This window comes from Sinocyclocheilus grahami, unplaced genomic scaffold, assembly GCF_001515645.1.
Source record: "Sinocyclocheilus grahami isolate Dianchi unplaced genomic scaffold, SAMN03320097.WGS_v1.1 scaffold15.1, whole genome shotgun sequence".
NCBI lineage: Eukaryota > Metazoa > Chordata > Actinopteri > Cypriniformes > Cyprinidae > Sinocyclocheilus > Sinocyclocheilus grahami.
In genome coordinates this window covers 910,157-934,811 of record NW_015505194.1, presented here as the reverse complement: position 1 = coordinate 934,811, position 24,655 = coordinate 910,157, and the positions used below count along the sequence as shown (strand labels likewise).

The 24,655-nt window shown below is 36.1% G+C and overlaps 2 protein-coding genes across 6 annotated transcripts in view; one reads left to right on the top strand and one right to left on the bottom strand.

Annotated features, from left to right (window-relative positions):
* LOC107601436 (sestrin-1-like) overlaps positions 1-701 on the top strand; it is a 52,693-nt gene extending 51,992 nt beyond the window's left edge. For all 4 annotated transcript variants that reach the window (XM_016293624.1, XM_016293617.1, XM_016293632.1 and 1 more), the window contains one exon: positions 74-701. In XM_016293624.1, coding sequence (XP_016149110.1) covers positions 74-160 — 87 coding nt within the window. In that variant the 3' untranslated portion in view covers positions 161-701. The remainder of the gene's footprint in view (positions 1-73) is intronic.
* Positions 189-20,205, bottom strand: LOC107601411 (armadillo repeat-containing protein 2-like). Of its 2 annotated transcripts, XM_016293576.1 has the most exons (18): positions 19,873-20,205; positions 18,921-19,188; positions 18,432-18,504; positions 18,179-18,350; positions 16,999-17,128; positions 14,674-14,717; positions 14,073-14,180; positions 12,293-12,483; positions 11,534-11,636; positions 11,188-11,441; positions 9,825-9,970; positions 8,827-8,926; positions 7,331-7,613; positions 4,343-4,465; positions 4,124-4,237; positions 3,912-4,044; positions 3,676-3,815; positions 189-3,126 (listed from the first exon to the last, which is right to left on the bottom strand). In XM_016293576.1, the coding sequence occupies exons 2-18, from the start codon at positions 19,151-19,153 to the stop codon at positions 2,987-2,989; spliced, it is 2,487 nt and encodes an 828-aa protein (XP_016149062.1). In that variant the 5' UTR covers positions 19,154-19,188; positions 19,873-20,205; the 3' UTR covers positions 189-2,986. The 2 variants fall into 2 exon arrangements, with proteins under 2 accessions (XP_016149062.1, XP_016149068.1); XM_016293582.1 differs by lacking the exons at positions 189-3,126; positions 3,676-3,815 and having other exon boundaries at positions 3,929-4,044; positions 4,124-4,274.
* Between the last annotated feature and the right edge of the window lie 4,450 nt (positions 20,206-24,655).

Below are 24,655 nucleotides of genomic sequence, written 5' to 3'. Positions count from 1 at the left end.
AGGCACAGATTATTTGTGAAAGTTAAATCCTCTTGCTTTGAGTTAATAACGATTCTTTTCTTTTGTCTTTCAGGTCCACGTTAATTTGCTTCTTATGGAAGCGCGCATGCAGGCAGAACTGCTCTACGCTCTGAGAGCTATCACTCGCTACATGACATGAAGTACTGTTCGTCTTATCTTTTTATAAAATTTTTTTACTGTCGTTGACGTTGGACACTTCAATAAACGTAAAAATGACAAAAAAAAATGAAAAAAAAACAAAACTGAGGAAGAAGAACAACAGGTGGCTGCGGAGGATGATGACAAGGTTGTTTTGTTTAAAAGAAGGGAAAAAAAACAACTGTCAACTGAACCTACTTGTTGAAATCACTTGTGTGGCTGCTCAGCCTGCAGTGCCAAAACTGGCCACTGGGGGGGGGGCTCTGAGAAGAATCCCTCTAGTGTGTAAGAGGACAAGCTGAGACTGCCAGCTTCTGGAGGCCAGACCTCCTTTAGTATTTCAAATGCATCTGCGATAAGATGCCATATAATCATATCTTCTTTATGTGAGATGAGATTAAAAAACAAAAACACAAATAGCAACTCCAGCACCAGTGCAGAAAGACTGCACTGACAATACTATCTACTAGTGTTTTTTTTTCCTTATCGTTTTATATTGGGTTTTTTTTTTCCAGCAGTGGCTAGAGATAGAAGCATTACTGATTTTGCATAAACGCGTGCCTAGTCATGCTTAGCACTGGCAACAGGTGCTGAGGTGCCGTCTGTTCATGCTGCTTTTCTCAATTGAGAGGCCTCAAGACACCCAAACCATCACCCATTTGTATAAGCTAATCCAGGAACGATTGTGTTAGTGTGAGTGTGAGAGCGCAATTCAAAAGTAATAGCTGTCTGAGCCCTTGTTAGAGTTTACTGTAAGACACCACTTTGTCTCATTGTGACATTTCCAATGTGTGAATGCTACGGGGGGGGGGGAATAGAGAAATAAAATCCAAACATAGGCTATTTTGGGGGTTCATGCATTAAAAATATCAAAGCACTTTTTTTTTTTAATGTTAAGCTTCAGCTGTTATGTAGCCATTTTGTTTCGATGACCGTTTTCTATCTTTTTTTTTCATTTGTGTTAGCAACTTTCAAAGTGGAAAGGTCTTCCTTTTGTGACGTGCTTCCTGTTGCTCTGATCCATCCGTCTTCTTCCCTTTAACGCACGGTCATCTTAACTCCTTGTTTTTATTTTTATTAATTTAAATACCTCCTTTTTATGTATCCTTAAATATCTTAAGTGCTGTCTGGTTAGCAGAACCTTGTCTTATGTGGCTGCCTGTCATGCGCTACAATCTGTACAGAGCTAGATGCTGAACCAGGCGAGCCGCATGACTGCATGGTAGTGGGGTTAAACCATGCTTGTTCTTATTATCAGAACTTTAACCAGTGTAACTAAGCAAGTTTTGTTTTGAGTGTGTGTGTTTTCTTTTCAAGCGGGGTGGATTCTCTGCTGTCTTTTCTTGTTTACTAAACCAGTTAAGTACTGCATTCTGATGATGGCAGGACTAGAGGGATGGTACTTTTTCTTTTGGAGGAGGTTTTAAGTCAGACTTGAGAGACTAATGTCAGTTACTGACAATTTTATAAGAAATTATTTGTAAAAAAAAAAATAAAACATGGTATTTCACTGGTTGTATCATTTGTAATTTAATCTGGAGTCTTTTTCTTCTCTGAAAGTCACAGATGACGATGCATTACACCAAACAATTTTTGTTATTCATTATTAATTGCAAAAAAAAAAAAGATTTGAGCAGTCCAAACACCTGAACTAACTGAAGGTTATTTATATGCTTATTAACAATAATAACACTTTAAGATATTGTTTATATAGCTTTTAGGTCACATAATCAATGTTTTTATGTCCATGAACATCCACCTAACAGTAGAGACCCTTGTAGCAAAGCAATATATCAGCACAGACACTACAGGCCTATAGAAAAGCATCCCCTGCTGTGCACTAATGATTTCAACACAATGTTGAATGAGGCAATTTGTCCTCTCACAGCGAGGATTAAAGCAAGTAACATTGTTAACCTTGGAACCATCCCTGTTTGCATAAATAAGGAAATTTTCCCTTTTGTTGTTTGTAATTTCCCTATTTGTTTGTGGTTATGAGGCTGGTGGTCATTTAGTGCCTGTAAATGGTCATTAAATGGAAATAACCATAGGCTAGTTGTTGCTCATTTTAAAAGAATAATGTGAGAAGTTGGGTTCCCCTTTTAATAACGATAAAGTATCTTGTTCTTTTCTGAAAAAGTCCCTTGGATATTGTACAGGAGTTAAACAGCTTCAGACTATACACAATGAAGACTGAGAGGAAAACGTTAAATCTCAGTAAATAGTGATTAAATAAACTTCACAAAAATACAATTTTGGTCATTGGTTTTTAAGCATGTATGTAGGTCACCTCTAGGGCAGCTGTGTAAACTTCATAGTAATGTATAGACTGTAACTGTGAAGTGTTAACCGGTTAAGAGGAGGGAAGCCAGTGCCATATTATATCAGTTTGATGTGATTGTATTAAGAAATTATGACAATGTTTCTATTCTGTGTTCTTTACAGACTTTTCTGGAAGTGTCTGTTTAATAAAGTCTTTGAGATCATGGAGGTGCTTGTGAGTGATTTTTGCATGTACATTAGTTTGGTGTTCATGAACATAAGACTTGCTTTCTGTGTCTGACACAATCCATGCCTTCTCCTATTCAAGCTAAATACAGCAGCATAATGTTGTGTGATAAACATTTGAACTATTTTATTTTAAAAAAATGTGTTGGTCATAATTGACAAATTCCCTATTCAGTTCACAACATTAAAAGAGATATTGTATTAAAGTGCAATATACACACTGTCTCTTTCCTCATCTTGTAGGTGTACATAAAGTACATGCATATACACACACAGACGAGCATGTGACTTCTGGAGAGGAGGAGTGTGTCAGTGGAGCTTACGGAATGATTCCAGTAGTGTCTTCAATATGAAAACGCTGTCTAAGCCTCTCAGCTACAGGCAAAAACAGCAGCTCCCAGCATGTTTCCTGGACCTGTCTGACTCCATCATCAGAAGACCACTGCAAAGCTCCTCTGTCTGTCCAAAACACAAGACAAAATGTCTACATTAAGTGCATACAAAATTTTTAATCATTAAAATAAACAGTGTTTTCTTCATGTAATGTCATATGTGCAGTGCACATGCCAAAGTTACTGTCAACTGACAGTGTAATTTGATTAATATTATACATACACAATTTGTTTTATATATTGTTTTACATTGTCATATACATAATTTACATTCATATTTTAATAATAAAATAGAAATATATATATATATATATATTAGATATGTATTAAAATTGTTATCAAATATTAAAATAAAAAAATAGAATTATAACATACTTTATATTGTATTGTACTATATTTGATTGCAAATTAATATTTTAAATATTAACGCAAATTAATTATATATAATAAATCAAATTTGTTATTTTATTTTAATTATTATATACACATGTATCATTTGAATATTTTTGACCGTTGCAAGCAATGACTGTTATCACTTTTTTAGTTTTTAATTAATTGTACCAAATTAGCATATTAAACTGCCAGTGCTGATGCTTGTGTGTTTATACGTATGTACCTGTGTAGAGCCACAAGATCTCCAACAGCTCTTCAGCATGTTGTAGCTCTCCATCTAAAGAGCAGTTCCACAGAGTCTGACACACAACAGTGGCCAGATGCCAGTCCTGAGGCCCGAAGTCATGCAGACAGTCAATAAGCCTGCAATATGGAAATAGAGAGAAGGCATAGTACTTATACATTATACATACAGTGTTGTCAAAAGATGAAAGCATACTGAAGAGAGAGGCAAGTTACTTCTGAACAGTTCCCTCGGCCCTCAGCATGGCCCTGTTGTCTGGATCTGCAGATAGGTTGATGAGAACTCCACATGCAGAAAAACACACATCAGGGGTCTTGGAGTCCAGGAGGGTTACCACATACTGCTCCACTGAGACACAAAAGACCAACACGACGTCAGACTCTGGAGGTTTGGATACAGAAAAAGTGGTAGAGAGAGTGTCTCACACCTTTGTGCTGCATGATGAAGTGTCTCACATCTTTGATCTGCGACAGATTTCCAAACACACATGTGGCCTCCAAAACAGCATCCATACTGGAGCTCAGCAAGAGCTTTAGTAGCACTGCAATGACAGAAGGACAGGCGGGAGGGGGACATTACTGAAGGACCAAGACAGATGCAACATACAGGCTGCGTGCACACACACACACACGCACACACGTCTTACACTGTGAGATGTGTGTGTGCTGGGCACGGACCACTGAGCTCATGCCTTGGTAGAAAGACAGGTTGTTGATGGTGGCCACAGCATTAACCACTAATTCTTCACTTTCCTGTACACACCTGCACTCTGAGAGAGAAGGGCAAAAGACACAGAAATCTTAGAGAAAACTTGTACAGAATAGGGATGCATTATAAATATGTATAATTCGTTATGCATGTTTATTTCCTTGATTTTTCATTTGGACTACATTTGCCATCATCTAGTACTCACTTAAAGCGACTCTATTAATTGAAAACACTAAGAATTTAATAACACAGTTATATCTATCAAATTTTAAATAGGGTTATTATAGTTAACTAAAAAAAAAAAAATTTGAAATATATGTTAACTGAAATGAAAAAAAAGCTAGTTGACAAGGCAACGTTTTCATTTAGTTTAACTTTATGTACTAAAATAACTAAAACTGAAATTATAATAAATACAAATTGGTATTTAAAAGGACAAAGTAAACAAAAAATTACTAAAACTTTAACCAAATTGAAATAATGGAAAATATGAAAATATAAACATTCATGAAATAATAATATAACAGTATCTCAATGATACTAAAATAAGAGTATCCATTTTTCTACAATGCATTATAATGTTGTGATGCCTAAATTCACTTAGAATTTAAAACAGCTGATTGTTTGGTTTTTAGAGTTTTATTTTGAGTGTATTAATACAATATAGTACAGAACATTAATTTAGCCTATTTAAACAACTGTTAGTTCGTCAAATCACTTCCCTTATGAAAAGTAACCTTGGGTTTTATTATAGTAAATATGTAGTAACCAAGGCTTTTTTTATTTGACTGATTGTTTACCATTTGTATAACCACAGTTTTACTACAAATACCATGGTTAAACTATAGTTAGTGTAGCAAAATCACGAGTAATTTGTGGTTAACATGGTTTAACTACAATAAAGGTTTTTTTGGGGGGGGGCTTCCTTGTCTGCATATGTACCTTATCTGCAGGATTTATCGTTACGCCAGTAGGTGGAGACAAATGACCGTCTATATAAGTGAGTCATTGAACTATCAATTCAAATGATTTGTTCAATCAGAAGCTGCCTGAACGAGTCATTGAAACATTCAACCAATTCGTTCGAAAAACAAATTGTTGCAGCAGTTCTGCTGTGGCTTTGTTTTAACCTTATCTTTATCTAGTTGTCAGAGCAAAAACAATAACTAAATCTTTTTATTTACACCCCACTGTTTTGGCACATTACAGGGCACAGGTCTTCAACCCTGCTCCTGAGAGGTCACACAGCATTTAACCACTATTTTACAATAATCATTTCAATTTTAAGTAGTGTCTTCTCGGCATTTCAACATTGCATCAACTACTGATGAACACACTGAGTGATAATTCAAATATAAATTAATGAGTTATTTAACCATGTATTACTATGTCTTTGGACGGCTTTTGTCGTTTAAACACATTAAAGTGCACAAATTCACATTATTTCTTATTTATATGTAATGCAGGGATTTTTGTCATCTGAACCTCTTTCATCTAATATATTTACTTGAAGTACCCCTCAGATTTTAAGATAATAATTTAATAATTATGTAACACATTTGGATGTTCACAGTTCTCTGACATTGGTTGGTGGTCACGTGATATGCAGGTAAACAAATATGTCTAAATATCTAAGAATATCTGATTTAAATCAATGAGATAAATGATTTGGGTCAAAAGTAATCAAAAAGTAGTCTGATTATAGTCCCTAAAATGTGTAATGTATGAATTACGTTACTAACTACAATTTTTGTCATGTAATTTGGAATCAGTAATGGACTACAATTTGTAAGTAATCTACCCAGCTCTGGCTACAGTATAGCATCAGCCAGATGGTTCAATTCTTGGTACAGAAGATCAGATCGCTGATCAGGTGTCACTTCCTCCTTGAGAAGTTTCAGAACCATTCGTGTGAATTTCGGTGCGAGTACTTCACGATAAATCCGAAATTGAGGTAGTCAGAATCTGCCAGCGCGTGTGACTGTAGTAAGATCCTGTATTTCCCGTTCAAAGTGCGGTTTGCTCTGTCAGTGTTTGTGCGTCACGCTGCAAAGCGTGTGTTCGTTTCGAAACACCTTTTGTTGTGGCAAATGCTCTGTCATTGTTACCCTTGATTTCTCAGTTTCTTTTTCCTTCTCAATTTATATATTCATCATAACAGGATGTCATTTTAATGTAACAGACATAAGGTAGATAAGCGAGAAACAATAAATCTCCCACCCATTTCCTCTCTAACTGTCCACATCTCAGTTCTAAAAACGACAGCATCCTCTAACTGTCATTTCTAACTGCAAGAATCTAGAAGTAAGTTTTAATATAATTTCTCACATTCTAAAAATATATATATATTTCCACAGGACACAAATCTCTATTTCAAAAAGGAAATGCATAACCACCTCTTCGCCCTAACATGCCTGCTTCTGAAACGTTTGCATGCAGAACCAAAACCAAGCTTCCATCCATCACTGTCAAACCACAGTGCAACATCTTTGAGAACACCAGGCTGCACAAAAATAGAGCTAAGCATAATAAAAACATGCAATTTACAGACTGGCTGTTCTCGTCATTGGAGAGGATGCAGTAACTTGAGGGCCTGTGCCAGTAATCAACGTGGAGAGAACAGCATGTGATTGCACTGTGCAGAGCAACCCACTTGCACATTCATTCAAGTTCAAGGAAGTAAACTTAGCCTGACACATCTGTGTTGCTGTGTGTTTAAAGTCACGTCGCTTTTGCTAAGCATTGGTCACGTACACAATGCTTTGAGAGTGACAACCGCATTAAAATGCATGAGTGAATGCACTGCAGTATCTGTTAAGTACATTCCCAGTGGGTTTTCTGTAAATATGGAATTTTTGCTGAATGAACTATTAACTAATTAACCACTTAGAGGAGTATGTGTATATTTTATGGTTATGTTTTGTACCCAGCACTTCCAGTAGCAGCTGTACACACAGTGTGTTGGCAGCTAGTGCCGTGCCCACGGTAGGATGGATGGCCAGGTTGGCCAGCAGTCTGATCAGTTTGACCAGGACGTCCTCTCTCTCATGGGCACGGAATTGCTCAGGGGGCGATGGTGTTTCCTGGTAGACTTGAAAAAGATCTAAGAGGACATCTATCCCGCCGTCCTCTTCATAGACTCTCTCTCTGGCTTCAGTGCTCTTGGCTGTCAGATTTCCTAGTGTGAACAGGAGACGCACTACCAGATCCTGAACAGACCAGAAAAGACAGAGGACAAGTTTGTATAGTAGGTCTATGTTGAGTAGGTCTAAGTTAAGGTGACAACACATGCAACTAATTACATCTAATATGCCTATACATATATTAATGCATTTATCTAATTTGACATATTTGGCATTGATCCATAAATAATGACATAACACCCTCTTGTAAGACATAACATGTACTATATATTTCTTTTAAAAATGTGTCTATCTATCTATCTATCTGCTACTAATCAGTAATTTGGATTCTTTGCATGGTGGAATACCAGAACTTGAAATTTATATTTACATATATTTTTAAATATTTATAGTATAATTTATACCACAAGTATTTTATACTTATATTTTATATTTATATTACATAGTTTATATTTTAGACTTATATTTAAATATTAATGCAAACACTGGGACTGCAGATCAGCGGCATACATATCTAAAATATGTACCATTAAATGTGGGGAAGATTTTCATTATTGAGTTATCATTGTATTCCATGTTGTATTTCTTGTGTGTTCTGAAGTAGTTTGAGAAATGTGTAATCTGTTTTTTTTTCATAAAGTGCAAGTTGCAAACATTTACATTATATATACATTATATATATATATATATATTGGACACAAACAAATGCTAATAATTACACACAGACCTATTATTTACTCTAAAAAATTATGAGATAAATTAGGATTAACCCTGGTGTTTAGCCATTTGATGTCCACTAAACCCATGCAAAAATCACTTGACACTTCTGTGAATCTAGCAGCCTTTTGTTAACTTTATTTTGTCAGACAATTTTTCAACAACTTCTTTGTTTTCATTTAGAATGTATGAAAAAGCGGGGTGCAGAGAGAGACTTCTGGCAGTAGTCTCGAGGACAGTATGTCCCTATGTGAGGCACAGGGTGTGTGGAACTGTGTTTATGATACCTAGTACTCAGTGTGGACCGTGTTTATTCTTTATGAGATTGGGAGCATATGATCTCATTACACTTAGTGCCAGAAGGAAAGAGAGAGAAGAACATGAGCTGTCTGTACCGAAATAAAACGAAAAGAAAAACACACACACCTTCATAGACCATTGCTCAAGTTCCACTTGAAAGCAGAAAGCGGAACACGCAGCCTATATGCTTACATGTGTGTGTTTGTTTCACTGTATGTCTGAGCGTGTGTGGACAGTGTACATATACTTGGGCCAAATTCACCTGTTTCCTGCTGTATTTGCTTAGCAGGTCCAAAAATAGGCTGCAGCAGTGTGGCGTCTCAGCTAATGCATGACAGCATTCAGTGTAGGTGGACAGCTTGCTGGAGACCGAACACACACAAGCATATTCACACACATCACATGGCACAACTTTATCAACACTAATCAAAAAGCTCAATTCCTCAAACTAAAATTTTAAATTACCTCAGCTGGTGGATATTTAAAATGTATTTTATAGCATGCATTACAAAACTTTTAACCAGTGGTCCTCAATCAGGGGGCCCATTACAGGGCCTCAGAAAACTGCTAATGGGGAACTCAAGATGACTTCAAATCATTTGAAATAAAAGAAAACATAAAATGACTAAAAGTCAAGAAACAGTATTTCTAATTTTAATTCAAATGCTTTTTTTTAACTGTTTTGATCTTTACATTATGATGTGAGGCATACACATACTGTGCTTCATTTATAAAATATGAAAAAAATTCTATATGATATTTATGTATGATATTTTATAAATGAAATATTTTAATGTAACAAAAGTAAAGCCATTTGAATTTTTTTGCATTGTGGAATTTTAAAACTTAAAATTTACATATTTTAAAATATTTATACTTATATTTATCTTCCATTTATTTATTCTTATATTTGATCAAAAATTCAATTATCACCCATAAGCAAAACATAAGCCAAAAAATTCTTATTTTAACTTCCACAGACTAAGAAAAAAATGGATACGAGGTTCTCTTATCGAAGTGTGATTTCTAGACCTGTAAAAATATTGTACTGTAAATTAATAAATCTTATAACTGTGGGCATTTTTAGAATCAATATACATTTTTCTAGTTATGTCAAGCTCTACAATATTTTATCAGGTAGAAATGATAAAATATAAAAATGTTGGCCTTGGAGTTAAAAAGGTTTAGACTCACTGTTCTAAACACTTATTAATTTGAATGCACACACACATCACAATGACAACTGAAAGACAGACTCACCTGAATATTCGGGCCACATTAATGCAGATGTCAATGTCACTGCGGTGGTTCTCCAGAATCAAGCAAAGAGTAGAGAATGCCTTGTTGGACAGGAAGGAAGGCCGAGACTCAGACTGGTCAGCTATATTTCTCAAAGCTGCTGTGACCTAGAAAGGGTCAAGAGGTCAAGACTGTGAGCAACACACAAAAGAAATGTATGAGTATGTATGTTTGGCGACTGAGTGTGAATGAGGGACTGTGCAGCAGGTGTGCATGTGTGTGTACTACTGCCTAATGGGTAGAGATGCATATAAAAGAGGAAGCACTTATAATCAAGAAGAAATAACAGTAGGTCTTTAAAGTGGCCTCATAAATCTCTCCATCAAGAGCAAGAGACACTGATTAGGATACATGGAGTGGCTGCTAGAGCTGCTTGGCCCATCGGGCCGTACTTTCATAAAAATACTAATTTCCGTCTGCCAACAGACTAATGAGTGGCACAGCAATTGGCACTGAACATCAAACCATGCGTGCGGAGTTCAGGAAGTTTGTTAGGGCAGAGTTAAATCATTCCTGTGAGACGTACTTTGTGCTGGAGGAGTATGAAGTAAAATATGGACATGGAGAAGTGGAAAAAGGGCATCCTCCCAGACAAAAGCAAAAACAAAAGCAGAGGAAAAGCACATTCAAATCTGCCCTTTTATTCGACCCCATGCAACCCCACCCTTATGAAGCACTCATATTTTGTTCCATTTCGCTCCCAGAGCAGAGTTCTGAGAAACATCCGTGTGGGTTTCAAGCATGCTGAATTCTTCAAGTCTTCATGACACAGATTTACAATGCAAACTTATTTTGTTTTGTCTATGGTCATGTGTGTGTGTTGCACAAACCACTATTCCAGCACATAGGGGGAGCACACAACCTCGGTCACTGCACATATGCATGACGGGATCTTTTGTTTTGAGGCAACAAAAAAAAAAAGGTGATCATACATCACAGAAAAGTCTTGTCAGTTCAACCAAAAGTGAAAATTCTGTCACTATTTATTCATCGTTATTTCGTTCCAAACCTGTATGACTTTCTTTCATCTGTGGAACATAGAAGAAGATATTTTGAGAAATGTTTCTTGGTCCATACAATGGAAGTCAATGGCAACCAAAATCGCTCTTCAAAATATATAGTTTTTTTGTTCCACAGAGGCAAGCAAGCCAAATAGATAATATATGGGTAAACCATCCCTTTAAAACAGACAAATCTATCTAATGTAGGTATATGTGTGATCGCGATCATGGTCACCATACTGAAAACAGGGTTTGAGCTGACAATAAAGCAACTTTGACCTTTGACTCCTGCATAATCTAAGCAGCCATCAAGGATCACCCACCTGTACCAGTATGTGCCCTGCAATGATATGCTGACCTTCTCCCTCTGACTTGTGAGAAGTTACATTAGCTGAAGTAGATGGACCATGCATCAGTCTTTTTGACAGCTGCAGCAGTACGCCGATAAAGCCTTTAGACAGCAGCAGCCTGGAGAGGGAGGCGTTCCCTGAGAGGAGCTTCAGTGAGCCGACACAGTACAGCACAGCTTCACCTTTACTCCACACATCCTCACAATGGAGCAGAGACAGTAGGGAGTCTGTGTGTGTACACATAATGGGCTGATGTTAGAGATAATGACTGATTTGAGTTTAGAAATTCTGGGTAAGTTATGCAATAATCGGGTCTCACCTAGGATGCAGCCGTTTAGGAACAGGGTGTCGTTACTAGCGTTCCGGCTGATTTTGAAGACAAGTTTGCAGATGTTCAGCAAGTTGTTTCCAGTCACATTGAGCTTGTAATATAGACAAAAGCAATAAGGCAGTAAAACTCATTTCAAATTTCACATATACTAGTATGTTCTTATCTTACAAAGTAGAGGCTGGTTAAGATCAGACCTTGTAAATTATGTTGTTTGACACATTTAGATTGTTAGGTTGTCAGAAATACTAAGATGTTTTCTTGCATTTTTAAGATTTTTTCTCATTTAGGATCATGAACATGCCTGCAAATATCGATACTCTGTGTCATGGAATGTGCGACTACACAAAACAAAACCCTAAATACAAATTTTTTTTTGATGTGTTTTGTTATGTCAGCTCCTCAGGTAGACGCTTTTTTATTTTTTCTAATACATTTACACTGCACATTCTTATCAGTTCATACATGTTCAGTTAGCTGGAAATCAAACCCATAATCTTGGCTTTGCTAGCCCCATGATCTACTGTTATAGCATCAGGAAAGCACACATAAGCATTTCTTCACACTTCTTCTGTTTAAAAGTTTATGTTAAAATGTTGTTTTCATAGGTAAATGTTTTTGAATCCATTTTGGATAAATTTGACCCAGACCATAATGATCATACCCAGATTTTTTACGTAATTCAAGGTTTAAGACATACAGTACTGTGTGTGTGTGTGTGTGTGTGTGTGTGTGTGTGTGTATACTCACTGCCAGAATAAGTTTGGCTAATGTTAGGTTAAGTCGGTCCGATCCCACATCTATAAGCCTGAAGAGTGTTCTAAGGATGGCAGACCTCTTTTTACACTGCCTTCTCAGCATTCCTCTCTCTGCCAGGGCGTTATAGAGACCATTGCATGCGTTACACAGCTCTCCCACCATCTCATCTGACACGGCATCACCTATAAGGATTGTTTTTTTTTTAAAGACAAAACCCGATCAGTATACTGTATGCTGTATGTTCCAGTGCACAAAATAACACAATGTCAAGGTCGCATTTCAAACCGAATTTTTCACACAGTATTAATTGCAGGATTGTCATCCTTCAACTGTCCCTGTGAAGGACAGTGAAAGAAGAGTAGTCTGTGGGGTACACAGCCTCTTTCATTCAGCTGATCTGATGTGTACACAGAGTAGGCTTACTGACATTTCACTGACATTTGGCCCACATGTCAACACCCACTGACAGAGTTAACATGGTCCTTCAGGGCAAATTCCCCCCCGTATGGTATGCATCATTAGTGCATATATAATAGCTCTGTACTGTCTTTCCACATGTACTGGCTCTGAGCACAACAACATAATATGTCACTGAGTTTTAAGTTAGATTAGACTTCAATAGAGTATCAATATCTCTAAAATCCCCTGGGCTCAATTAAAATCGATAAATAATCTTTTTATTTTCATCTTTGCATCTTAGACTAGCTGTTGCTTGCAGAATAATTATCCATCTCTCCATGCTTTTAACCATTGTGTGCACTGGCAATGCCTTATGCTGGATCAAACTTGCCTTTAGGGGATAAGTCACAGGCTGCATTTTTCAAAGCTATTTTTGCTAAAACAAATGTTTCTCAAATCTGTTTCCAAGATGGTTGGCATTCTCCTCAACGGCACCCTCTGATGATGCCATGGAGAATATGAATGGTATTTTATGCATGAACCAAGAGTCTCTTGGCACAATAAATATTTGATATTTATCTTTTAAATGAATTTCTATTGAATTTTCAAAGTGCTTAAATATTTACTGCCATTAGATTGCATTTCACGGTTCTTTTCCCCCGCCACATGCTTTGACTTTAAAAGCTATATACCGTGCCAAGCTCAACACAAGTTTTGTTTTTATTCCTCTGCATTCAGATATTGTGTTTTTCTTTCTCCCTGCAGTTTTGCTTTCACTCAGGGACACATTCAAGTGCTAAAGTGCAGCTCTTTAGTATGAACTTGCATAAGCACAATCCAATAACCCCACAACTGGGGATATCTTTCTAAATCTAAAGTTAGTATTAGCAAAAAATAAGAAACCACTTAAATAAAATGTTTTGGGGGGGATTGACTACTTGTATGTTGTATTATTTCTCTTTAACTCATTTAAAAATATTGCTTAAATAATAAAGAAGACTGGTAAGAGTGTGCTGCAGAAAACAGAAAATCTTAGCAACATTACATTTATTTAATTTAATATTTCTAAGAGCCCAAACAGAAGTAATGTAACATTTTTCACAGAGGGTTATGTTGAAAATTTGTTCTCACAGAATTCCCAAAAGATAATGAATGATTTTTGACCCTAAACACAGCATTAGGGTTAAATCAAAAAGCAAAATCATTCTTTCTTAAATATGTTAATTTTGAATTGACCAATTCTATGCAAACATATTGTTGGTCTGATGATGTCCAGCAAAACACATTGTGACCCTTTAATGGTCATCTTTAAGGTCATCAGATCATTACTGGTGCATATTAAGCCCACTCATAAGAGTAATTTTATCATCACCTTGTGCAAAAGATTCAAATTCTTGAAGGACAGGAAAGACTTTAGTGTTCCAGAACACAGCTTCATCCATGTTGTCATCTCCTGTGTCTCCATGCCCAAGCTTGACTTCTACAGCAGAATGAGATGGAGTGGGTGTCAAACAGACAGACATATATATAAACAGACTGACAGATGTGCTTGATTGATCCCCTAAGGGAAATTCAGAAATTTCACCCTAGCAGTTCGTACAGCAAATGAATGTAATACAGGATGTTCAGCATAGCATGAAAAGGTCAGAGCTTTACACCCACACGCCTCTTCATTAGTGTCTGTTCTGTTCAAATGCCTCTCTGAGCATTTGCATTGTGGACGAGCTGCAGGAAGTAGTGGGTTGCGAAAACAACAGATCAAACAGCAATCAACATGGCATCTGGACAAAGAATCTTGAGAAACTGCTGCAGCAAAAGTGGTTTAGGTTTCCAATCCGATCAAATGTTTGTGGCTACTGGCAAGATTATGTCAGGAGCAAGATTTCCAAGAATGTTGCTTTGTTTATCATGTGTTTGACTGTCGGTTAGCGGTTTCAAGTGCAGATATATACATCATAGATATAGCAATATACCTGGTTTTGATCCTCTTTCACTGGATACATCAGTTTGCGGTATTCTGTTAATCACAAACACAAATAAATGTACATACAGAGCAGACAGAGTATACATGACATCATTGTGTTTGGAACAGTGGTTAGATGAATTACAAAAACTTAAATGGCGTACATTTATATTTAACCTGAACATTTTTACAAAGTCTGCAGGTAAAAAATGCTTAAAATGTATCAACATAAATACAAGTTCAAAAGAAATATAAAACATTATTTATTTATTTATAAATGGCAGTATTATCATATAATTCACCTGTTTTCCTGGCAGACACAAGAGGTCACTGTTGTGATATTCTGATGTAGCATTTCATTTGGCCAATTATTTTCATTATATCTTTTTCTTTAACCCTCAATGATTTCAAAATCAGTTACTGGTGAAAAATAGTTCACTTTCAAAATGTGCTTGTGTAAATGTTCATTAAAATATGCGTGCATGTAAAGGATACAACATACAGGAAACCACAGGTTCACGTGCTTGTCTCCGACCTAATCATGCACTGTCATGGTTGATTTTATCTCAGATATCAAGATATCCGTTTACATGGTTTTAGTCTGTGCTATCATTAACAGCAGATTAAACTGACATAGTATGTCTCAAATGTACTTGTACTGCTTAAAATTCTAAATTTTTATAGAACAGTATAATGCATCATTCTTTTTTATCATATGTCACATGGGTATTTCCTAAGGATTGTGAAGAAATGATGGTACGGCTGAGCATATTTGTGGCATTGATCATATTTGGGCTTTGTACTGTCTCGATAATGCCTCATTGTTGATGGGATGCCTCGGCCGAGACGTGATCTCATCGCGTGAATCTCAAATGAGACTGTACTGGTGGTCAACACACCAGTGAGCCAGTCAGCCACAAACGGCCTGCATAATCTAATATCGCTCCATTAGCAACTATAACAAGGATATGGTACAGAGAGAGGGAGTGAGAGGGCTTGCTGCCTGACTTTAACTTACTATTAAGTTCCAGAGTGTCCGTAAATGCATCCAAATTGGAAACGATTCTCAGAACCTAACATTGCGATTTTCATAAGTGGGCATTCTGGGTAATGTATTAATGAGAGCGCTTAAATTTGAATAAACAAATCTTTTAAGGTGATCTGATGGATGGTTTACACAATTCTGGTGCATTTCATGCAAGAGAACATAGAAGAGAAAAGAGAATATCTTTTAACTCTGAAAGCTTTGAGACCCCGGGAACAAGAGGATTCGTTTCTAAATTACAATATTGGGTTCTCACTTTTATAGACGTGGTGTATCTTGAACTGTCCACTGCTCGCCTTCATGGCGCCAGAGAGGACACCATTAGACTTTGGGCTCATACTTTAGAGAAGCTTAAAGGTTTATTAACTTGAATTAAGGAGATTCACCCCCCTCCCAAATACACACTTTCTGGTCTTGGGCTTTTTTTTATTTTTTTTATATATATATATTTTTTCATATATATTGATTTAGAGTCGTGTTTAAGGTTCCCTATTTGGGTTATAATTGCCTCTTTTTTATTGACGTAGACTCCCTTCAGCGCTGTTCCAATTGTTTGTATGTCAAAATTTTTGTATGGGTATATATTTATTTTTACATAATCTTTTGTACATGTATAGTCTTTGTACTTTGTATATTTTGGAGTATATTAGGTTTTAAATATTGTTTCGTATATTTCGGCCATTCACCCTTCAGTTTAACTGATTAGTTTTAACCAAATTATTATTATTATTATTATTATTATATATTTTTTATAGATATACTTCTATTTCATTTATCATGGTCTTTGTTTTTTGTTTGTTTTTTCTGTTGCAAAGCTGATTGTTTGTCTGTGTTATTCTGTATATTAAACAATGTCAAAATAATAAAAAATTGATAAAAAAAAAAAAACTCTGAAAACTTTGGTAACAAAGGGATTAATACCACTGGGATCTACTGATCCTCAATGGTTCACAATTAACAAGTTCACTCTCTGTACAGGGTGTCCCGAGAGTCAACAACACATAAAATGTTTTATTGCTGTTCTTAGGCACAGAACATAAATCGATTTACTGAAGGAGTTTGGTGGTGCATTGACAGTAGAGGTTTTTGTTATGAAACTCAAAGGGACAAACGCCTGATGTGAGTCCCTGTCATAAACATGTTGATTCAAAGCTACCCATCTACAGAGGTTTCAATCCTCTAAACATGTGTTCAATAAAATTACAGATGTAGGAGTACATTAAAAGAACAATAAACCTTCAAGTGCGCATAGAAGACAGCAAAAGAGATGTTTGTTCTCAAAAAGCAAACCTGTGTTTGATAAGTATGTGCAGGTCTGTTTCGGAGGATGATTTTGTTTCATGCTCTGTAACATCAGCACAGTGTAGCTTTTCTCCGTCACCTGGTTGGTCTGCTCCGATCCTTGCCTCTAGAGACATATCTGAATAGGCACACAACAACACAGCTTAGCTAAACAATCAAAAACACATATATTAATAGATATAATCAACACATATATTTTATGTTTTTGAGAGAATTTCTTATGCTCACCAAGGATGCATTTAATCAAAAATACAGTAAAAACAGTAATATTGTGAAATATTATTACAATTTAAAATAACTGTTTTTTTAATTTATTAAAAACTAATTTTTTAGCAGTCATTACTTATTCTAATATGCCGATTTGCTGCTCAAGTAACATTTCTAAATATTATCAGTGTTGAAGAGAGTTGTGCTGCTTAATATTTTATATTTTTGTGGAAAGAAACCATGATACATTTTTCAGGATTCTTTAATGGATATAAAGTTTTGTTTGAAATGCTTTTTTTTCGTAATATTATAAGTGTCTTTTCTGTTACTTTTGATCAATATAATGCATTTCTTAAAAAAAAATAAAAAAAACTTACTAACCCCAAACTACAGTATATATATATATATATATATATATATATACACATAGCTAATTTGTTTGAAATTTGAATAAACAGAAGCGCAGCCAGAAAAGTTACATTCATATCAACCTTTTACAGTCTAGCATTGTCCTTTAGTGTCATTTAACTTTTTGAATGGCTTTATTACTAATGTACTAAAATAAATAAAATTCAATCTAGCAAACTACTGACAGGACAAACATACATTTTGTTTTCTCAATACAAACAAACTCAGGGCATACAGAGTTACATCCTGGGGATGTAAACTGATTTATATAAGAAGTGTCTATTTATTTTGGTTCAGTGTGAAATACTTTATCAGTTAGCTGACTGTCTCTTCAGAGGCACTGACACAGGACACAATGAAGAGGGTTATCAATCTGCCTGGTAAATATGCACTATTACTGCATTGCACTTCGATTTGAAAGATAAAGTAAAGTAACCCTTTGACATCTTGTTATTGATTTATTGATTTGATTTTTTGGTGGGGAAATATTTATTGAAAAGAGAAAAAATAGAAAACAAACAGATTAATAAAACAGTTTTATTTATTTTCTTACTCTTTGTGTTTGGTGTCATGGGTGGTAGTCTGTTTATGGATGCTGCTCTAAGCAGTCTGGCTCGAGAACCTCCTGATCCTATCCTTATATTCCCTCGTTCAGCTGGGGGTTTGGGAAGAGTTGCTTCCTCAACACCGCCATCCTCATCCAGGGACACAGACAGGCTGGGTTTCTAGGATTGAGAGAACTCTTGAATTACTGTTTCCTGATTTCATCTGAATAGTCAGACATAAAGTTTTGAAAGGGTTCTTACATGTTCCAGTGGGCTAAGACGAGTTCCAGAGCCTGGCCTGGAGTCAGGAGCTTCAAAATGTCGGGCATGTAGACTAGAAAAGAAATTTGTGAAGGCAATTAAAACAGCATACTAGTTTTATATGAATAAACATAATGTTACAATTCATGTACTTTAAAGAGTGCAACAGTCTGGTTCTGGAAGTTAAAAATTCCATTCATTTTCTCCATAGGGAGACTGATTTTTAACAATAATTTAAAACATTTAAAGACAGACCTACTACAAGGTTTTTAATCTATGATTGGTTCATGGCTTATAATTGGTTTTAAATGGCTTAAAATCCCTACAAAAAATAAATGGGAAAAATACTTCCATAACCAAGGCTGCCGAAAAAAATAGACAGGTCCTTTTGCACTCTAAAATCAAAATTCAATCTAAATATTATAAGGAGCATAAAATACATTCAAAAGGGTTAAATACATAAATCTATCATCTCCAATATTGTTTTACCTGAATGCAGATGGTGGTCTTCCATCATGTACACGAGAAGATGATTCTTCAAAGAGCTGCCGATGCTTCTCCTGAGGTGTGAAAGGCCGCTGTGTGGCAAGAGTTCTGAGAGAGCGACGAGCTTCTGACACTATCTCAGCACTCGTCTGTCTCCTGATGCCAGTGCTTCTGTAGGCACGTTCACTTTTGTCCTGAAGCTCCATTAAAGACATGCTTGATCCATAGGGATGCATACCAGTATCAAGGGCCTGAGACCTTGTCCATTATCCTATAACCAAAAAGGGTAGGTAAAGATGCATAACTACAGTTAAAGGAAGAGAAAACATTTTCCTTTGAACAAAATTAACTGCTTCTTGGAAATCTGTAGCAGACTTTTTATTTTATATTTATACTTTATTACTTCAGTCTACATTTTACAGCAAGTGGTTTGCTGTCCTGTAAGACTTGTTTTTCAATATTTCATATTTTATTACTTCTTTTTTTTTTATGCACCCCACACACACAACCAATGTCTTATCATTCAGGGGTGCATTTCCCAAAAGCATCGTTAGCCAACTATGGTCGCAACTCTTTTGGTAACAACGAACTTGCAAAGAGTTGCTTTTGGGAAACGCACCCTAGAGTGAGACAAGCATGCGCGTCCAAGCACCGTCACCATGGAAACGCACAACGCTGCTACAGTAGCTCTGGTGTAACGTTACCAAAACAAAACATTCAAAACATATAAAGTAAAAAGAAACTTAAAACTTGAAGCAAATAAATAAATAAATAAACTCTTACAATGAACAACTCGAGCTGCGATCTTATATCCAGGTAACCGACAAAAAACAACAATAAACCACGACACTATTATTAGTATCAAGCGTTGCCTGCAGCCTACTTCATCAGACAACTTGCTGCTCTTTGGCAGTAAACAATGTGAACAGCACAGAAAAACAAAATTCCCATTTACCTTGATTTCCAAACGAGTTAGGCCTTGATTTCACTGTTTTAAAGAGATCATCTTTAATCCAGAAGACGAGCGCGTGTGACATCAGAAAGAGGCACGCACGCCACAGTGTGAATCACGGCCACGCGCATGGTCATGTGACACACGGAGGCTTTTGTGTGAAACCTGCAGCCTTTTCTTACTGTGTCATCGTTTTCTTCCATTTTATTTTTTTAAAAGTTTGACCAAATTAATTAGAAGTAATAACCCATCATTACCTAATGACTTAATGTCTTAATATATAGCCTAGGTGTGTGGCCTCAACCATAACATTATTTCCAACTGGAAAAAACCCTACAGTCTATGAAAAAAACACAGGTGAGTCAGTTCAAAACTTGACATATTCGATGAAGAAAACGTATTTATTTTTATTTAGTCTGAAAGTAAATGAAGCCTTCTTTTATATTCCTCCCCAAAACTCATAGTATTTGCCTGGTGTTCAGTGAAAAAATCCTCAAATTCAGAGCCCACAGAGATGCCAGATGTGAGGCGCACAGGAGATGACAGGTGAGCTGATACTTACCACCCAGAAAAATACAAGAGGAATTTAAAGCTACAAATTTGTGGCTTTCTTCAAATGAGAACAGTATGGTAGCCCATTTTTTGTGAAGTTGGTAACTTTAATAGAGACACATTATGCAAATATCAGATAAAAAATGATTGTCTTCTGTAACTGACACGTATATTTTGTCTCTTTTAATTTCCCAAAAAGCTTGTGTTCTCATTTCTGTCCACAATGTTTTACTGTACAATCTTTGGCTAAATTGATTTATTAGATGACATCAAAGATGTAATTGAGTTGCTGATGTAGACTACCAATAATATTATTCACAAGTAAGACTGATATGAGTTGTCCAGCACTATATGTACAAACCCAAACTTACTGTTTCTCTGTTCCTCATAAAGTAAAATGCACATATGAGCCATCTTTTGGCTCAGTGGTTAGATTTAAATAGCTCTACAAGCTTCATTCTCATGGATACAAGAAGTCTCATTGGTGTAATGTGATTGGAGGAGCTAGCCAATAAGGAGTTAGTACGAGAGTGCTCATTGGCCAATAGCTGCATGGATATGGTTGCCCTCTTTCATTGTCACTAGGGGAGTGTGGTGCCAAGGATGGCAATCTTGATAACATTATGTCATGCATACTGCATTTTTCAGCTTGTCATATTTTAGATAACGCTTGCATGAGATGCACAAATCTGTATTTAGAGGGCTGCATGAACGGTGTAAATTTAATTATCTTGTGAACCTTGACACATACGCACAAACTACACCACTGACGGTGGTTGCTCTTCTTTTACGTCACTGAGGTAAATTGGTTTGCTTTGCAAGGACCATCATTTTTTGGCTGCTGTCTCTTTGACAGCCACTTCCTTATGGGCAGTCTTTGGGCACACATTCACTCCCTCACCTGGTGATAAGGAAAAGGCAAATGTATGACAAGGAGGTTAAGCAATGCGACTTAAAGGGGTCATATGATGCTATTTTAAAGATCATTATTTTGTGTATTTGGTGTAACAGAATATGTTGACATGCTTTAATGTTCAAAAAACACATTATTTTTCAAATACTGTACATTATTGTAGGTCCTCTATGCCCACGCCTCTCTCAAGCGCGTCGTTTTCAATAAAGCCCCCTCCTTTGACAAGCGCAGTCTGCTCTGATTGGCCAGCTGACCCAGTGCATTGTGATTTCCCTCACACTTACACACACACGACGCGTTACTCTGCGCTGCGCAAAACTCCGCATTTGAACAGTCAATAGCAAATACTTAAACTGATAACAAAACATACTTACAGTCGCTGATTCAGAAGCACCAGATTGTCATAGCAAAGTTGGAATTGACCCTTTTTGTTTTTTTAGAAATAGCCTTTGTGCACAGCCAGCCTTGTACTCTTCTAGGTTCAAAAAACTGTTGTCCATAAAATGCGTTGCACAAATTCGAACATCTGGGTTGTGTTGTTCTGTTGTAAATCAATCTTAACCAATGATTCCTAATTGTATCTACTTCCGGAAGGCCAAATAAAGTGCTTTTGCTTTCGCACTGAAACACAGTGTCTCCCTGACATGACTGCATCAACACTACTGCTGTTCCTGAAACCACGCCTTCTTTCTTTTTTGCGTGAACATTTGGGTGGCATTATGCTACTATTTCCACATAGTGACGTAGACATGTGGGGGCGTGTTAGAACGAGCCGTTTTAGGTAGGCGTGGCTGACTCTTAACTTTTATAAAGAATATCTCTTTGGATTTGAGACTTTAGTCTTTGCAAATCTTCTTTATGCACCAAGAGCTTGTAACACTCTAAAGAGAAAGGAAAACTTGAAATCGCATCATATGACCCCTTTAACCCAAAGTAAGATTAACAGAAAATGTGCTATGTTTAATTGAGGTTAAAGTGACCATGAAATCAAAATTGACAATTCTTATTTTTTTTATGTTTATTTATTATTTAATATTTAACTTTAATATATATATTTTTTTATATTTGTTTCGATTTTTTTATTTATTTGTGCACATCATTATTTTTGTAAAATTAATGTTTTTAAAACATATCCCCACCCTTGTAAAGAAAAGCATTTGAACAGTCAATAGCAAATACTTAAACTAATAACAAAACATACTTATAGTCACTCATTCAGAAGCGCCAGATTGTCATAGCAAAGTCTGAATTGACCTTTTTGTTTTTGTTTTTTTAGAAATAGCCTTTGTGCACAGCCAGCCTTGTACTCTTCTAGGTTCAAAAAACTGTTGTCCATAAAATGCGTTGCACAAATTCGAACATCTGGGTTGTGTTGTTCTGTTGTAAATCAATCTTAACCAATGATTCCTAATTGTATCTACTTCCGGAAGGCCAAATAAAGTGCTTTTGCTTTCGCACTGAAACACAGTGTCTCCCTGACATGACTGCATCAACACTACTGCTGTTCCTGAAACCACGCCTTCTTTCTTTGCGTGCACATTTGGGCGGCATTATGCTAATATTTCCACATAGTGACGTAGATATGTGGGGGCGTGTTAGAACGAGCCGTTTTAGGTAGGCGTGGCTGACTCTTAACTTTTATAAAGAATATCTCTTTGGATTTGAGACTTTAGTCTTTGCAAATCTTCTTTATGCACCAAGAGCTTGTAACACTCTAAAGAGAAAGGAAAACTTGAAATCGCATCATATGACCCCTTTAACCCAAAGTAAGATTAACAGAAAATGTGCTATGTTTAATTGAGGTTAAAGTGACCATGAAATCAAAATTGACAATTCTTATTTTTTTTATGTTTATTTATTATTTAATATTTAACTTTAATATATATATTTTTTTATATTTGTTTCGATTTTTTTATTTATTTGTGCACATCATTATTTTTGTAAAATTAATGTTTTTAAAACATATCCCCACCCTTGTAAAGAAAACAATAGGCAAGAAAAGACAATCAGCTTCATGCCGACTTTAATTTGGTAATTGAGGTCCTCCACTTTTAAAGGGTTAGTTCACCCAAAAATGAAAATTAGGCTGCATTTTACTCACCCCCGAGGCATCCTAGGTGTATATGACTTTCTTCTTTCAGACGAATCCAGTCGGAGTAAAAGAATAAGTAATACGTTTCTGGTGGATAAACGCTGAGCTTCCATTTGTGAGCTTCTATTCTATGGCAAATGGTAAATGCAATGGCTGTCAATCTGAGCATTCCATCCAATCCAAGCATGCTCTGGCTGTATAACAGTCCCCTATTACTCATCGTCCCTACCCACTATACCCACCCACCATACCTGAGATCCAGTTTCTATTGGTTGAACGTTCTGACATTTTTAAATGACTTTGCAAAACATCGCATCATCATCATCATCATCGTCATCACAACGTGATCCCGGGTGTTCTAGCTTTAGCAAAGAAGCATGTAATGTCACTCTGTGAGGATTATCTCTAGATCTACACGTTTTGTTATGTTGTGTTTGGGCTTCTCTGAATCAGGAATGTATGATGCTTAACAGATCGCATTTTCAAGTGAAATCACAGTTTTATTTATATGTTTATATATATTTTTAGCTTATATTTTTGTCCTTTTTCTATTTCAACCAAAAACTGATAATGCCGTTTTTAGCTGTCGAAATTAGCTTCCCTATTTTTATCTCACATATTTTAAAATGATGTAGGCCTACTTGAGAGTAGGCTCTGAGGTCCACCCTATTTCATCAAGGTCCACTTAAGGTAAGGTAGGTGATGGATTATGGAATAGAATGTGAGGTAGAATGTAGTGATGATCGCAGAGGCATGAATGCATTTACACTGTGATTACAATTGCATAAATAATACAATGAGATTTGTTTAAATATAAAATTAAATAAAAAATTATGATACATTTGTGTATAAAATCAAAACCGCCAGAAGGTGGCAGCAAGTCACTGTATTTATGAGTGAGTCACTGAGTCATTCATTCTACCAGTTCATTATCCTTATTGAATCATTTACTCAACTGATTGGTTCAAAAATGTAGATTTATTCAGTAACAAAACACCAGTATGTGTCATTCAAGTCATGCAGTGGTTCTGTTGCATCATTGTTTGGAATATCTTGTTGGTAAAACAGACAATTTTGACAATAATGTGCCTAAAATGTAAGTAACTTCATATTAACTTCTTGTTTATTGAACTTTCGTATAAAATCAGTATCACATTTGCAGTCAAGCTAATATTCAGGGCAAACAACACTCATGCTCATGTGATATTGCTGAAGGACATCATATGTTA